Source organism: Eublepharis macularius, chromosome 5 (assembly GCF_028583425.1).
Source record: "Eublepharis macularius isolate TG4126 chromosome 5, MPM_Emac_v1.0, whole genome shotgun sequence".
NCBI classification, from domain to species: domain Eukaryota; kingdom Metazoa; phylum Chordata; class Lepidosauria; order Squamata; family Eublepharidae; genus Eublepharis; species Eublepharis macularius.
The window spans coordinates 145,798,267-145,814,869 of record NC_072794.1 but is presented as its reverse complement, the minus strand read 5'-3'; the positions used below and the strand labels follow the sequence as shown (position 1 = coordinate 145,814,869).

Below are 16,603 nucleotides of genomic sequence, written 5' to 3'. Positions count from 1 at the left end.
ATGGTTACCATTCATTGAATTCATTTCCAATACAAATCACTCTCCACCTAAGCATTTACTTTTTGTTACTCAGATTTGAAGCGACTATCAAATAATTGAAAAAAAATGCTAGTTGTCTTTGTTTTAACTATATTGGCATGACATTTATTGTATATAGTTCACTAAGACTTTGTTGTTGTTCTATTTTACTTCTGTACATTGTTTTTGTTTGTTTGTTTGGTTTAAAAAAAATAAATTAAAAAAAAAAATTAAAAAAAAAAAAAGTAAGGGAAAGGGGACAAAGGGTTGGAAAGCTGTTGGAAGTCAACAAAAAGGGGGGGGGAAGGGAGGGGGTTAGAGATGAAAAAATTGGGGAAAATTGAATGTAAATGTGGAAATAATGGATTCTAACCCAATAAAAAATTTTCAAAAAAAAAAATAATGTTGTAAAGCTGAGGGGGAAGAGGGAAGCAGAGCCAAAGGACAGAGGAGGGAAAGGAACAGGGAAGGCCAGCTAAATTGTTTCAGTCATGTGGGGAATGACTGGGGTGGCTTTTAAAAGATGCCTGCTGTTGACTCTGTCTTTCCCCTTCCCTTTCTCCTTGGCTAGGCTGAATATTATGACTGACCTGAGGGGGAGATACCAGGAAAAATAAAGCCAGCTATAAAGATAGCGGTTTTGTATATCCCACCCACCGGATAGACACCCAAGTCGTTCAGATTGCTCCAATCACAGGGAAACAAATCATGGATTGTAAAAGATGAAAAACTAGAGTCTCCATTTACTTTATTTCTTCTACTATAAGAAAAGAAAACTGTCATCTGGCAACCCACCTGAAAGAATGGGGAACCCAGCTATACCGTGGAATATTGGTTGATATGACAATCCCATTAATGTGCACATTATAGCTTTTCAGAGAGTTTCAGGTGGGTGGCCATGTTGGTCTGCAGTCGATGAGCAAGATTCAAGTCCAGTAGCACCTTAAAGAACCAATAGGATTTCCATGGTATGAACTTTTGAGAGCCAAAACTTCATTCAGCAGATGACAGAGGGAGCTTTGACTCTCGAAATCTTCTACTATTGAAATCTTGTGAATGAGTGTGACAGAAGAGTCCACATATGCTCATTTTTTCCCCTGGCTTTTCAGATTTTAGTAGTACTTTGAAGGGACTTTCAAGTTTCAAAAGCACTTTGAATAGCACCTGGAAAAGCTGAAACTAACTTCCATCAGCCCAGCTGTTGTTACTGGAACAAATGTACACATAGACACTTTGGAAACCATTGCAAGCATTTACTGGATAAGTCGTCTTGTTCTCCACTACCCAGAAGCAACTGTGATTTTATACTAAACGTAAAGCACAACCCATTCCTAGTTAAACCCTTGCAAGAGTTCAGCAGTATAGCTAAACACGCTTAAAAACTTTCCTCTTAAATCAGTTGGGGCATTTAAATCAATGAGTTAAGCAGCTTTGCTTAACCAGCTCGATTGCAATCAAGGTTTAAAACAAATCAACAGGATCCCTATCAATAACAGCTGGCAATCCAAATCCCTTACAGTTTTCTAATTCGAAAAGTCTGAAGAAAGAAGGGTGTGGGAAAGACTAACTGAGGGACAGGAAAGTAGTTGGGCACTTAAGTTCCTCGTGGGTTATACATTTTAGGGAAATATTTGCAAATGTTTTTGGATATATTTGACAAACTCTTGTCAGCTGTTTCACAATGTCATTGTCGCTAGTAATAAACACACTCTGAAGATAGAAAACCAGGCCATGCACAGGCAAGGATTGGTCCCTGCACATGCAAGAACCGTGGACCTTTCCCAAATTCCCCTCTCCCTACAGTCCTTTCTGACCCCCAGGAAAGTTTATTTCCCAGGGTTATGGGGTAGCATGGTTTCATGAATTGGGAAAGCTTCAATGGGGAGGGGAAAGGAGGCAAAATCACCTCTCCTCCCTCTTCTGTCAGTGGTAGCATGCTGATGGAAGAGGCCGAAAGGATGAGTTCACCTCCAGTCCCTTCCCCACTGCAGCTTCCTGACCCACATAGCTATTAGTCCACGTGGGTCTTGCAACTCCAGGAATTAACTACTTGGGGAGGGCAGAGAGGATGTTGGTGGAGGGGAATACATGAAAGATCCGACCACCAGCAACTTCCACTGATGGATCACTGGATCCCACCCAAGGTATGGATATCTACATACTCGGTGGGACTCCCCAAATGTGTAGAAAAAAATATGACTTTGGAAATTAACCAAAGGAAAAGGAAAAACATTTAAAATGGCCTGGTGCTCCAGAAAGGATGGGATGCTGAGATCAGAGAAAGGGGGAGAGTAGAGAACAACATGCTTAAATCTCTGAGAGAAAATCCCATGAGGGAGATTCCTGTCCTCTTCTCTTTCCCATTACATTTGGACATTCTTCCTCTTGCTGTTCAGAAATTGTATGTTCGCAACCCTGCATCACATCCCTATCTCTGTTTAATCATAAGTAAGTGCCACTGGGGAGCCTGCTCACAAAGATGTCTGTAGGATTGCAACCTTGCACTCCGGCTATGTACAGAAAAAAGCGTATACTTTGGGGAAATCCTAGGTAAAGTAGCTCCAGAGGATTTATTCTAGACTGTCTGTTTATGAGGGAGCCATCTGCACCTCATGATCTCGGGTATATATGGGTTTGGCAGTTGTAAACTAATAGGTAGGAGTGATGAGTTACTGTTTTATTAGAAAGCGTTACCTCATTTAATTGCAATTTTGTCATTATTCCAAATGTCGCAATGCATTTTCAGTGCACAACACAAAGCATCAGATAATACTTCAAATTTGTTACAATTTTTTTTTAAAATCACTTTAACTTGTGATAAAGTTAATCTACTGAGAATTACTATACTGAAACTTTTGTTCTATTAGCTATTCTGTCCTCAGACTAGTTTATAAACCATAATGTGATCAAATCCTGGTTATTTGCAATGTATGAATACAGGCAATTCCAACAAACCAAGGTTTGGTAAAGGATTGTGCCAAACTGGGATTTCAAATGAAGGTTTGTAACCCGTTTGTAAAACAGAGTTGTAATAACTGTGGGTTGTTGTGATGTCCAAATTCACAAACCACAGTTTGTCTTTAATCCTAAGGGCCCTTTCCTAGGAGTAAGCCCTGATAACTAACATAGTACTTACTTCAGAGTAGACCTATTTAGGGTTCCTCTTTGCAGCCTTAGTGTTAGCAGTAGAACATGGATGTCCATGCTGCAATTAAAGAGACAGGCAAGAACCAAGCAAACCAGGATTTATGACTTATGTAGATTTATAAGAGTTTGTACACAAGCCACATTTTATGATGATGTCTGAATATAGCCATAGGCTTTTATAGAGGCTGAAAGTGGGAAGTTAGATTAGTAAAAAAAATATATATTCTCCCATGTTTCATTTGTACAAAAATCTATTCTTTAGAAGATCCCATTTTGGAGGGCTGCTTTTTACCTTTTTAAAACCATTTTATTCAGAATGTATAAGATCCACAGGAATGGGAAGTTAATTCTTGCTGAAAAAGAAGAAATGAAAGAGATTAATTATTAGGGTGTAACTCTCTGGAACTTCCTCTTGGTATTGAAAAGGAAGGGAGTTCCCTTGTTTTAGCCAAATGTTCCATATTACGTTTTTTCTCTTCCTCCGAGCTATGATTCACCTGGGAAAGCTTCAGTCCCAGGTGGCAAAAACTCAGTGAAATCATCAGTGGGCCACTGAAGCATGAAAAGCAAAATCAGTGGTAGGAATCATTAGGAAAGGGATAGAAAAATTAAATACAGTAAGTGTCAGAGTATCATAATACTACTTTTTAAATTGTAAACATAATCATGTGGCAGTTTTTTTTCAATGCTTGAAGTATGGTGTTGTCTTCTTAATCTTTACAATATCTCTATAATATAGGTGGTGTATTATTTTAGTGATGGGTGGGGAGAGCAGTTGACGCTGAGAGAGACAGGTTTTTTGAAAAATGACTGAGGGTGGAACTGAATATTGCAATTAGCATAGGACTGCTGAAACACTGAATATTCAAGTTTATTCACAGTAAAATAGTCCATAAAACACAGCAGCTTGTTGGACTTGCTTACTCTGGGGCCAATACAAACGTGCATAAAAACACAATTCAAGTAAAAAGATAAACACTGAATAGAATTGTACCTACATCCTGACTTTATTAAGGTGTTTGTTTGCCCTTTGCTGTCAATGAAAAAAGACAACCAGCAACAGGTTTGTAAGCCTAGCCCACTACAGTGCCCCTGGCCTTGTACAGTGGCAATATAGACCTGTTCACAGGTGGAAAACATATGACTGTATTTGAAAAAGAGTATTGAAATCTGAATGTGGAGGGAAATCAGGTTTTGAGGAAGGATATTAAGAATTGCTTTCTGGACCAGAGGGAGATGAAATTATTAAAGAGACCAGGTGAAAGGGAGAACGTGCTTTACTGGGATATCCCTCAAAGTTATCTCCGTGAGAAAGGGAAGGCGCCTAATTTTTGAAGACTTTTCAGTCAGAAAGGGTCAAAGGCCCTTGGAATCTTCTTAAAAGGTTGTTACCATGACACCAATTCAGGAAGCTGGAACTGTCTACCTTTCTCATACCTTCCATAAGGCATTGTAAGCTTCTGCTGCCACCTACAGACTCTACAGGTAAAGCATTAGAAATAAATGTGATCATATCGCACAGGATCATCCTGTTAAAAACTAAGCAAAACACAAAGCCCTAAATTTACAATTTTTTTAATGAACACTCTTGGCAAACAATTGTATAATTAAGATAGTACTTCCTAATTAAAATCTGAGGCAGTGTTCGTACACATCTGCTGCTTTAGTATAAATACAGGCAAGCTGTGCTTTTCCTCTTTCCCAGAATACAAGGCGAGCTACATTCGAAGTCGTTCAATTCGCTCTGTGTCTGTTGAATTGGATGGAGAAGTATATAATTTGGATTTAGAAGATGGCTACCAGCCTGTTTTGCCCAGTAATATTACAGACAAGCCCCAAAAAGTCAAGGGTGCTGAAGGAGACGATGAAGATGACATCAAGGATGTAGGAGAATATAGTGGTACTGGTGGAATTTTAGAGACTACAGCCCCTAACTTAATCAAAGTGACTCACAGGTAAGTGTTCTGTTCATAGGTTTATTTATTTATTTATTTTATTTATAATCCACTCTCCCTACAGCAGGCTCAGAGTGGAGCACAACATATATCATAATAATAGAACAAAACATGGTAGCATAAAACAAGATAAAAATACCTATAATACCGATTACTTAAAAACAGCAGTATACATAATAAAAGGATTAGGAATATGTTAATTATTTAGAATATTTCTATGCTGCCTCTTCAGTGTCCTGCTCGAGGCGGCTTACAATAAAACCCAAAATATTAAAATACAAGCCGTTCTATATTATAGCAATAGCAATATATGAAACTTCACAGAGTGATATACTCCAGAACAGGTACTGCTGTATGATCTAAATTTGGGTAGTATGGACGGAGAAAAAGAATACTCAGCAGTGCTTTCCCTCAACTAGGGGATTCAAACCCATAACCCCATTGGCCCATAACATTAAGCAGTGTGAGTCCCATGTTCCTGTCCGTCTTGCATGGATCACACACACCTGGGGACTGTGCAGCCTCATAAACCGATAGCTATCATAAAGTGTGTGAGACTGATTGTGAGAGCAGCACAGACTACCTGCTAATCAAGTTTGCTTCCAGCACTCCTTCATGATGGCACAGCAAAAGTCACTGTTGTTTCCAGGGACATTTCACCTCAGTTCTTCCTAGGCCCGTTGGTTAATGCACCAACCATTGGTGGACTGATTGGTTGGACTGATAATATCAAAGCGAATGGAAGTTGATGGGCATAGTTAGGACCATACTTAGCATATCAAAGATGAATACGAGACTCACCTTCATTTTCAGGTGGGTGCAGACAACTTTAACCCAAAATTCAATGCAGTGTGTCCCATGAAAACCATAATGTCGAAACAAAAGCTTTTTTTTAGTATGGTCAGGACAATCTGCATTTCAGTTCAAAGACTGTCTCGACTCTGGTAACTTTTTTCAGAATGCAATATGAGACTTACAGTGCAATCCTAAGCAGAGCCCATTAACTTCAATGGACTTAGACTGGACTAACTTTTCTTATACCTCAAACAAATATATTCCAGTTTTATACCCAAAGCAGAGAAGGCCCTGTTGTCACACTCTAGTTACGCTACTGCTTGAAGGATCCTCATAAGTTTTCTACTTGTTACTGAAATCATTTTGTTTAGCTTTCTCTCTTTCTAGCTCAAAGACCTTTTTCTCTCTCTCTGTGCAGATGCTACATTCTAGCAAATGACACTGTTCAGTGTGACACAGATTTGTACAAGTCACTACAAGCTTGGAAGGACCATAAACTTCATATAGACCATGAGGTTAGTGATTCTGTCAGCTGCAAGTCAACTGGCCTCCAGCTACTTTAATTTCATACCTAAATGCCAGAACAGCAAAATGCCATTTGAATGGGTTTGAGACTTTGAACAATTTCCCCCAGATGTTAGTAACCTCATTTTGTGAGCAAGTAAACTGAAGATCACAGCCTCAGAGAAATTTCCACATGTAAACTTTGGGTTACCTCTTTTTATCTTTAAAAGGGGTTTTATCCTATAACATAATTGTGTTAGCGGGTTTCCAATGACTCACACTGGTTATCCCAGTGCGCAGGCGTGACAGTGTGCCCCTAGAGGATAAGCGGAGAGTTGCTCCCGCCTGCTGCTGTGGATTGGGATTAAGAATGCTGCCGTCAGGCTCATTAGTTTACCAAGGGCCTACCTCCTACCCTCCCCGCACAGTGTGCTCCTGGCCTTCCCACCAGCCCGATGGGTGCTGAAGCGCCCCGGCCGCTTGCCTCCTCCCCCACTCCGGCCCAATGGGCGCTGAAGCGCCCCGGCCACCTGACTCCTCTCCCCTCCCCCACCTTCCCCGCGGCCCGATGGGTGCTGCAGTGCCCTGGCAGCACCCTGCCTCCCCCCCCCCCCGCCCGATGGGTGCTGAAGCGCCCTGGCCACTTGCCTCCTCCCCCTTCCTGTGCCTTCCCCCCGGCCCAATGGGTGCTGAAGCGCCCTGGCCAGCTGCCTGCTCTTGACTTTCTCCCCCCTCCTGACTTTTTCCCTCAGAGACCAGATCTACCTTCCCGTTCTTTGGCTGGGCTGGTAGACCTGGCCTCTGGACCCACAGGGACTAGGTATACCTGCCATGGCTCTGCTGGCTGGGTACACCTGGCCTTTGTACTCCTAGAAGCCAAGTCTACCACCCATAGCATTGCCAGGCAGTTGCGGGGCCTAGGAGTGCACCAGGGCCATTGCCGTCCCCCACCTGTAGTGCTCTCTGCCTCTGCAGCCAACTGCAAGGTACAGCAGCATGCCAGGGCTCTTGATGCCCCCCCAGTGCTCCCCACTCTGCAGCTGGCTGAGGGGAAGAATCCGACGGCTGTGGGTCGCAGGAGCACTCCAGGGCCCTTGCCGTCCCCGGCAGTACTTCCAGCTTCTGGAGCTGCCCGATATGGGCCAGCATGGCAGCACTGCCTTCCCAACGCCTCACAGCAGGGCTCTGCTAAATCAGTTTTCTAGAGCCCGTTGTATTTTTTTCTCACAACGGGCTCTGTTTCTAGTTAATTTATATATTTATACCCTGATTTGCTCTCCAACGGGGATGTATGACATCGTTCTTCTTTCCGCTCTCTTATCCTCTTGTGAGATTGGCTAGGCTAAGAGCGATTAGCCCAAGGCAAGCTTCCATGGCAGAGTAGGGATTCTAACTTGGGTAGGGAAAGAAACACAACTGATGATTCTCTCTGTGTATTCTTACACAGGAAGTATTCTCTCTGTGTTCTTACTTTGCTTTAGATTGAAACTCTGCAAAATAAAATTAAAAATCTGAGGGAAGTGAGAGGACATTTGAAGAAGAAGCGACCAGAAGAGTGTGATTGCAACAAAATAAGGTATTCTCTTCCACCCTCATTGGAAAAGCAAGGCTTAGCCTGCGTTTTACAGTTACTAATAGTCCCTTAGTCCAGAATTCAATCATTGCATCCTCCGTGTTCTTTCATCACAGCTGTGGCCCATTCCATTGGTCATCCGAACTTTTTAAAATCTTGGGACAAATCCTAATACAGCAGATGAAGAGCTAAACCTGTGCTTGAACTGTACTATTTCAGTTTGCAGGTGGGTGCTCCGAAGATTTGCACTGACCTCCTATGCAGATTTTCTCCAGGAAGAGAGCACAGCTAGATATAATAACCCCAGGCTGGACCCACGGATGATGATGCCATTTTAGTGCCTAATAGCGGAGATAAAAGAGCATAATGGTCCAATCCTAATCAGGCCTGCGGTGTGGCGGAACCAGGCACCATAAGTTTTTTTCAAATGCTGAAACAGCCACCAGGGGGCATTTGGGCACTTGAAAAGGCATGGGGGAAGAGAGGAGTGCCCAGTCGCAGTGCACTGAAAGTCCAATCAGGATTGACCCCTCGTAGTATTTCTAAATCTTCCCTTTAGGCACTAAAAGAGCAGCAGTGTTTTCTTGTGGCCTAAGCCCATTGATTTCAGTGGACTTAGAGTGAACTAATTTTGCATAGGATTGCGTTGTGTGGGATTGCATACAACACCCCCCCTCCCCCAATACATAAATCTTAATCGCATAAGTGGTTGTGCTGGAAGCCTTCCTGACATCTAGCTTTTTTGTGAGTTGCAGGGGTCCCAATGAAATGGTACAACCTTAGAAACTGCTTTTCCACCTCCACTATTCTGTATGAAAACTAGTTGCTACGTGGATTGTCCTTGCTGTAATGCTCAGTGAAGCTTTCCTCTTGTTGCATGGACACAAAACCCATAAATTCCAGAGAAGGGCCACAAGTTCAGTAAGATTTCTTATGCACAACATTATACACAGCAAACTACTGCACAGTCTTAGAAGTGGGGAAGGGAGGGGAGGACATTTTCTTAAACCAAGCAAAAGACATAGAGAAGAAAAGTACAAAACTTGTTTTAGTTGGGCTTTAGGGGACATAATATAGCGTATATTTGGATTTCCCCCCCTCATGCTGCTATTTTAATTCAGTTGATATATATTGTACCTTTTATGTTTATTGTATATTTTAATATTATTTGTCAGTTTTAGAATCTGCCAAGCTTTGGAAGAAGGAGAGTTATCAATAAAAGTAGCAAAGGATCTTTTTAACTAATCATACATGTGGGACTTTTTACAGCTTCCATATGAAACACAAAGGCAAACTGAGGCACAAGGCATCTAGCCTTCATCCTTTTAAGTAAGTACAAATAAGCATCCCCAGAGAAGCAATAATTATTCAATGCTTTTCAGTTACTTTCATCTGAAATCTGTACTAAGGTCTCAGCAGAGGCCTAAGTAAATGGCACGGATATAATTTTCTATCTCCAAGCCAGCAAGAAAATAATAACAGTGCGCTTATATACCGTTCTTCTAGACAGGTTAGTGCCCCACTCAGACTAGTGAACAAAGTCAGTGTTATTATTATCCCCACAATACAGCTGGGGAGCTGGGGCTGAGAGGAGTGCTTATCCAAGGCTTTCTGCTGAGCTGGTGGCAGTGGTGGGATTCGAACTAGCAGAGTGCTGATTCACTGGTGTTAAATAAATACACAGAATTCGTCCTTAAAACATTTGTATACTGCTTTTTATCCGTTGTTTACAAAAACAAAAACCGTATCAATTTAAAAATTTTTTTTAAACTGCACTCATAAAATCACACGGCAAAACATAATGTCAAATCCCCCAAATGGTTGGATTTTATCAAACAAAACAGAAAAGGCACAGTGAAATAAGTAGATCTTAGTTCCCTCTGAAAGGAAGCCTAGAGTGCAACAATCTGACCACAACAGGCAAGGAATTCCACCTTGGACCACCACCCAAAAGTCTATTCTGCTTTGAACTCCCAAGAACTTTGGAATGCTACTTCTCAGGTAAAAAGCTGTGTGAGGCACATGATACTGTAACTCAGTCTTTGATCTTTAATGGTCTAATTTGCTGTACAGAGGAGTCTTTTTTTTAACTCATAAGGTAGCATTCAGAAATATGACTCCCCTACTTCTATCTGAAGTGCTTTGGGCCAGCATTCTACTATCTCCCTCCTGTGTTGTTTTTCCAAGCTCCTATAAATGGTAGTTAATTAGGATTTTCAATAGGGTAAATTTCTTTCCCTGCTAATTATTACTTGTTTGCCTGGTCGAAGTCCTCAAGTAGTTACTTCACCACTTTGATGTGATGTGTGTATTTATTAGCTTCGTTTATAGTTCTGCCTTTCTAGCTGAGATTCAAGTCAGATTACACAATATAAATCGATATAGCAGTTAGAAGGTCCAATTAAGACTCAGAAAACCCAGGTTCGTTCCCCACTTGCCATGAAACTCACTAGGTTATCTTGGGCCCGTTATTCTCTCAGCCTAACCTGCCTCACAGGTTGTGAGGATAAAATGGAAAAGGGGAGAACCATGTACCCTATTTCTAGATAAAAATGCATTAAATATGTACACACACTCCTCTGTGGAACAGTCAGAAAACATAGTACAAGTTCACAAGGTATTTTCTCATCATTGCAAGTTTGGAGGATTTCTACCCTAGAGATGGTTTATTCTAGGCAAGTGCTTTGCCAGGTGATAGAGACGCAGTGAAAAGCCAGCCTTCAGCGTATAAAGGTAAATTTTGCAAAGTCTGTGAATCAACTTTTTGAGGCTCATGTTTGTTGTCAGTTCATGCAGCAGCTCTCTGTCCTGACGCTGAAATCGATCTCTGTACTGCAGGAAAGCCTTGCAAGAAAAGGATAAGTTGTGGCTTCTCCGAGAACAGAGACGAAAGAAAAAGCTGCGCAAGCTACTGAAGAGGATCAAAAACAATGACACGTGCAGTATGCCGGGCCTGACTTGTTTCACCCATGACAACCAGCACTGGCAGACTGCCCCCTTGTGGACATGTAAGGTCTTCCCTACTTCTACTCTTTATGGGAAGGTGTAATAAACTGCATGGCCTTCTAGATTCTGTATGTGTATATATCAAGCCACTGGAAGCTGTCAGTGTTTTTGCAGTTGCTCACAGCAAACAGTGGTGAATGCTTTATTTCTTAGGGATGACCCTTGAACACAGGGATAATCTGTGCCTTCTGAGTTCAATGCTTAGAATCCTAGCTCTACAAGCAGTTCAGTACATGCAGGGAGCTGCTGCTTCTTTTTTTTTTTGCAGGTAGCCTCTCCCATTTATTTTAACACAGAGTCATGCAAGAAAAGCAATCTGCCTGTCTTGAAATTAATGCGGAAAGTTTTTGGGAGAAATGGAGTTCAAGAAACCTTTCCTCCCACAACTCTAGACCATTGCACTGGGTTAAAGCGCAATTATATTTATGAATGTGTCTATAACTAACTAACATCAGCTTTTGTTTTGCAGTGGGTCCTTTCTGTGCTTGCACTAGTGCAAACAACAACACATACTGGTGCATGAGGACAATCAATGAGACTCACAACTTCCTGTTCTGTGAATTTGCTACTGGCTTCCTTGAATACTTTGATCTCAACACGGACCCTTATCAGGTATTTGCAAAAGGTGACTCTGAGTTTGGAGGAAATGTAAAATTTGGCAAGTTAGTCATATTCTAACAGATTTTAATATATTTACTTTGTAGAGTCGTATGAAGTAGCAGTCAGATTGAAACAGGACTTGAAGAAAGCATAACTGGTATTAGGGTTACCAGCCCATTTTCAGCAAATGCTGGATTGGGAGTGGGGAGTGCCTGGGGATGGTGGAGTGTGGGGTGATGTTATTTCCTCTGTTGCCCTCTAGGAATTTTCCCACTCTCTGTAGTCTTTACCATAGAGATTTGGGAAATTCCTAGAGTATCACCATCAACACAATCCCCCTATTTTTTTCTCCCACTGCTAAAATCAGCAACAGCAGGGGCCTGCCTACTGCCACCAGGCAAACGGCAACATTCCTTGGTGTTTTGCTAGTACTTGCTGCAAGAAACAGACATTTTGAAGAGAACATGATGTCTTTGACCGCTGTGGGGCAGGCACTTGGAACTTAGGATTTGCCAGAACTTCCTGGGCACAGCCTTGGCATTCACCTCCCCTTTATGCTTTATTTTCTGTGTCACAAACAAATTGAACAGTGTGAGCAAGAAGGCAGACATAATAAATAGCCTCTTATTGTGTCCCCTTATTGTGTCATAAGCTTCTGCAGTCAACACTATGTGCAGCTGACAAATTCAATAATACATCCACTTATGCCCCTTTTTTCTACAACTTTATTCAAAGGAATGTACAGATGCCCAATCAGTCAGCCTGACAAATCCCCCCAAATACTGTGATGTTCACCCCTCTGGTGGCATGACCCTACACTGCCATCGGAGGAGGCATACTCAGAGCTTTATATGCCATCTCCAGTGCCTGTATTAGTGATCTGGACAGAGCTGAAAAATCTTTGTGGCCAGAACAGTCTATAAAGGAAGGAAACAATACTCCTGATTTCCTATATTCAGAAGTCCTGAAGACAACAGGAAGGAAGCACAATTCTGTGAAACAAGGAATTAATTTGAGACACAAACGAGGATCACTCCGTCAGCACAAAATGGACTTAATTTTAGACGAAACCCACCTGCGCAACAGTAAGGGCCACTAAAAACAGCGTTTTGTAGTTATTATCTTGCATGGAGCAGTAGCCATAGTTTCAAATGTGGGCCCTATAAGTGTAGTAAGGACCCAATTCGAATTCTGACTGGGGAAGTCCTGAACTATTAGTGGTTTTATTAACTGCTCCTTTCACTGTTCATACTAAAGAACAAAACTATGAATAGTGTATCTTTCTCCAGAAAGCCAGCAGGTGTCCCAGTTCCTTAAAGAATGCAGAAGAAAGCTAATCAAATGCAGACCTTTGTTTTTGTCTGCTGCAGTAATGTCATGACTTGCCCCGCTCTTCCATCCTGCCCCACTCTCTCAGTAGCATGGTCCCAAGGAGGCAGCTTTTGCAGAAATGGCAATGTCACAGAGGAGTTAAAAGGGCAATGCTACTAAGGGAAGGGGGAAACAACATTCTAGAGGCCCTTGGGACCATGGAGGCATATGGAGCCAGGCAAGGTATGTGATTTATTTTGTTATGAGGGTTCAGTTAAATGTGGAGGGACCTATGAAATCTTTTGTCTGAAGGCCTGCGGTGGCTCTCAGCAGCCTTGTCAAGAATCCCTTACCCCATCAACTTCTGGAAGAGTGGCCAGTTTTCAGAGAGCCTTGAAATAGCACAAAAACAGGAGCAGCTGAGCCCCCGATGGCTGATGAGAAGGTGTTACACTCCACACAGCAGCAGTTTTACTTTTCCCCTTGTCCCTTGCTAAAACTTGCTGGAATAAGAAGAAAGGAAGAGGAAATTAATGGCCAGAACAAGGCCACAAGCTGGACTTCTTCATAGAACTCAGCAAGTGCACTCTTTTCCTGGTACCAGGACTGGTTAGCCTAGGAAAGAACCACTTATCAGTGGAAAAGTGGGCCTCTGGATGTTAACCCCGCTTTCTGATCCAGGGGTAATCCGTGTGTCTATAGAACACACCCTTGCCTCTCCAGGAGTATAAATAGGAGTCTAGTAGTACCATAAAGACTAACACCATTTTATTCTATGAAAGTTAGAATAAGATCTTGTTAGACTTTAAGGAGCAACTAGATTTCAAGTACTCTACTTAATACCATAGTGAAGAGCTGGTCCCCCTACAATAGGACCAGGCAGGGAGGGGATCCCCAAGGTTATAGAAAATTACTTTCCCATACACTGCCTCCCCCCTGGAACCCAAACATTGATTATTGCGCCTGTGGGCAGGGACTAACAGTGGCGACTTTCAGACCAGGCCAGCAGCATTGGCAGTAGAGCAAAAGGAATGCAGCGGCACAAGACAGTATTGTTTGTGAGCCAGCACTAGCTCCATTGAATTCAAAATGCCAAGAGATACAGGAGAATTGAGGAAGGCAGAAAAGGCTAAGTAGTGAAGCAGCCCTGCTATAGCCACCTCTTCCTGGATCCTGGCCTGCAGTTGGGAGGCCCAAATCTCCTGTGTGGCACATAGTGCCTTTTATCAGCTTTGGCTGATATGTCAGCTACGGACGTTCCTCGAAAAATGAGATCTGGTCATAGTGATCCATTATCTCCGATTACATCCAGATTAGAGTATTATAATATGATTTACGTGGGGCTGTCTTTGTAAACATTTCAGAAATTTCAGCTCATCCAAAGTGCAGCAATTAGAGTATTAGAGAGACTGAGAAATTGTATCACTCCAATGTTGAAAAATCTGCACTGTCTGCCCATTTGCTTCTGGATACAATTGATTCTTACCTTTAAAGCCCTAAATGGCTTGGGTGATAGGGGTCTTGAAAGACCATCTCCTCCCATATTGTACAGCTTGCCAGTTAAGATCTACTTCAGAAGCCCTGCTCTCTGACCTCTATGAGGGACAACTAGAGACAGGCCTTTTTGAGTATTGACATCTTGCTTATGGAATGCCCTTCTCCTTGAGGCTCACCTGGCACCTATGTTGCCTTTTTTTTTTAGATGCCAGCCTAAAACATTTCTCTTCACCAAGGCTTTTATAATTAAGGGATAGATGTTTTAACCCTATTTTAGTCTGGAAACCGTTATTTTAGTGGGCTGTTTTTTATGGTGAGCTGGGTTTTTAATTATCGTTTAATTTTTTTTGTTATTTTGTTTTGTAAACTATCTCTGGCAGGTTCCTGGAAAGGAGGCACAAAAGTTTTATAAATAACCATTCTATACCTTTCCTCCTTCCCATTCTCACTCTTCTTGTCTCCTCTCTTATCACTCCATTATATTTCCACCACAGCTTCCCCTTATTCCTCTCTCCTGTTTCCAATCCAAATCAAGTGAAAAGAAAAGTTGAGAAGTAGGGAGGACTAGGGGAGGGGAATACCAGTCCTATAGGTGAGAATCCGCAATAAAGTATCACGGGTGCTTTTTTTATAACCTGCTTATACTTCAATTCCAGAGTAGTTTCTGTATAGGACTAAATTTAAGGAGCAAGCTAAAAACAATCCACGGGTTCATACTTGTACCTTTGCTACTATTTAAAAAGGAGTTTTGAGGCTTAGAGATGATTGACCTGGCCATTTTGTGAATCTGTAATTGCAAACCACTGTATTGTAGCTCTGAACGCAGCGTAGCCATTTGGCAGAAAATGAAACTAAGGACAGGTCCCTTCAATTTTTTTGAAGCACATGGTATATTTTTAGCAGTTCTACAATTATTGTAGCAATAAACACAGCATAGGTTTTGGTGAGAAACCTAAAAGAGATAGTTGCTATGCATGAACAGTTTTACTTTATCTTTCTTTTCAGCTGATTAATGCAGTGAACACCCTAGACCGAGATGTGCTCAACCAACTGCATGTGCAGCTCATGGAACTAAGAAGTTGCAAGGGGTACAAGCAATGCAATCCCAGGACTCGGAACATGGAACTGGGTACGGCCTCCTGTTTATGCCACTGGAGAGGGTGTTTAATAACCAAGATATCCCTATTTTAAATTAATTATTAATTGCATGAAACTGAAAATCAGATGAGGAATATAGAGAGCTGGTGTGGTATAGTGGTTCAGATGCATCTATGACAAGGAGAAGGAAGGCTAGGAACTGGGAGACCCAGGTCTGAATCCCCACTCTGCCATGGAAGCCTACTGGGTGACCTTGGGCCAGTCACACCCTCTCAGCCTAACCTACCTCAAAGAGTTGCTGTGAGGGTAAAACGGAAAGGGTATCATGCCACTTTGAATCCCTGTTGGGGAAGAAGTGGGGTATAAATATTGTAAGAGGATTTCCTTACAGTAGTCTTTTTTTTACAGAATCTGTTGATCAGAAATCTTAATGAATGCGAATGACGCAGAAATTCCTAGCCAATTGAGGAAGTATTCTGGAGCAGTAGTTTCCCACTATATATCTTCTCAAGTGGGTATTATTGGGAGTGACATCAAATGAGGAAAGGGAAAAAGTAGCAACCTTATTGAAGAGGGTAGGATTTCAGTCTTTAGGAGCCAGTCAATAATTATATTGAAGCTATGAAAAAGGCTTCAGTATAGTGGGGAATATTTGCCTAGTCTAGTAATTCTAGTAAGCAGTTCTAAAAAAGTACAGTGGCTACACCTGTAAAGTTAATTGTTCTGCCCCTTTACCTCTATCCCAAATGTTGTCTAAGAGCTAATTCTGGAGGTTCCGAAATCATGTGATGCAGAGAGACCACAAAGAATTAATTCAAAATTTGGTTTGAAGTCTCTTAATTCTGCTGTGAAAGCTTCTTAATCCACATCTAGTATGGTTTGCTCCTCGGATCTCTTGGGGACTTCAACAGGCAGCCCTTTGTTTACAAACTTTAATAAGTTGCCTTTACCGGTCCACTCTATGCACTTTTTCTCTATCCTGTAGCTATTGCTTGATAACAATTATTTTTTCCTGTTTAGGACTTAAAGATGGAAGCTACGAGCAATACAGGTACTGCTTAAAGTAAAGCTTTTATTCCCCCCCACCCCGTATTATCAC

At 41.9% G+C, this 16,603-nt stretch overlaps 1 protein-coding gene across 1 annotated transcript in view; it reads left to right on the top strand.

The window, feature by feature from the left end:
- The window catches only part of SULF2 (sulfatase 2), a 137,599-nt gene that overhangs the window by 118,437 nt on the left and 2,559 nt on the right, over nt 1-16,603 (top strand). Inside the window, exons 12-19 of the mRNA XM_054979690.1 lie at nt 4,871-5,120; nt 6,334-6,430; nt 7,901-7,995; nt 9,262-9,321; nt 10,831-11,000; nt 11,468-11,610; nt 15,412-15,535; nt 16,525-16,555. Coding sequence (XP_054835665.1) covers nt 4,871-5,120; nt 6,334-6,430; nt 7,901-7,995; nt 9,262-9,321; nt 10,831-11,000; nt 11,468-11,610; nt 15,412-15,535; nt 16,525-16,555 — 970 coding nt within the window. The remainder of the gene's footprint in view (nt 1-4,870; nt 5,121-6,333; nt 6,431-7,900; nt 7,996-9,261; nt 9,322-10,830; nt 11,001-11,467; nt 11,611-15,411; nt 15,536-16,524; nt 16,556-16,603) is intronic.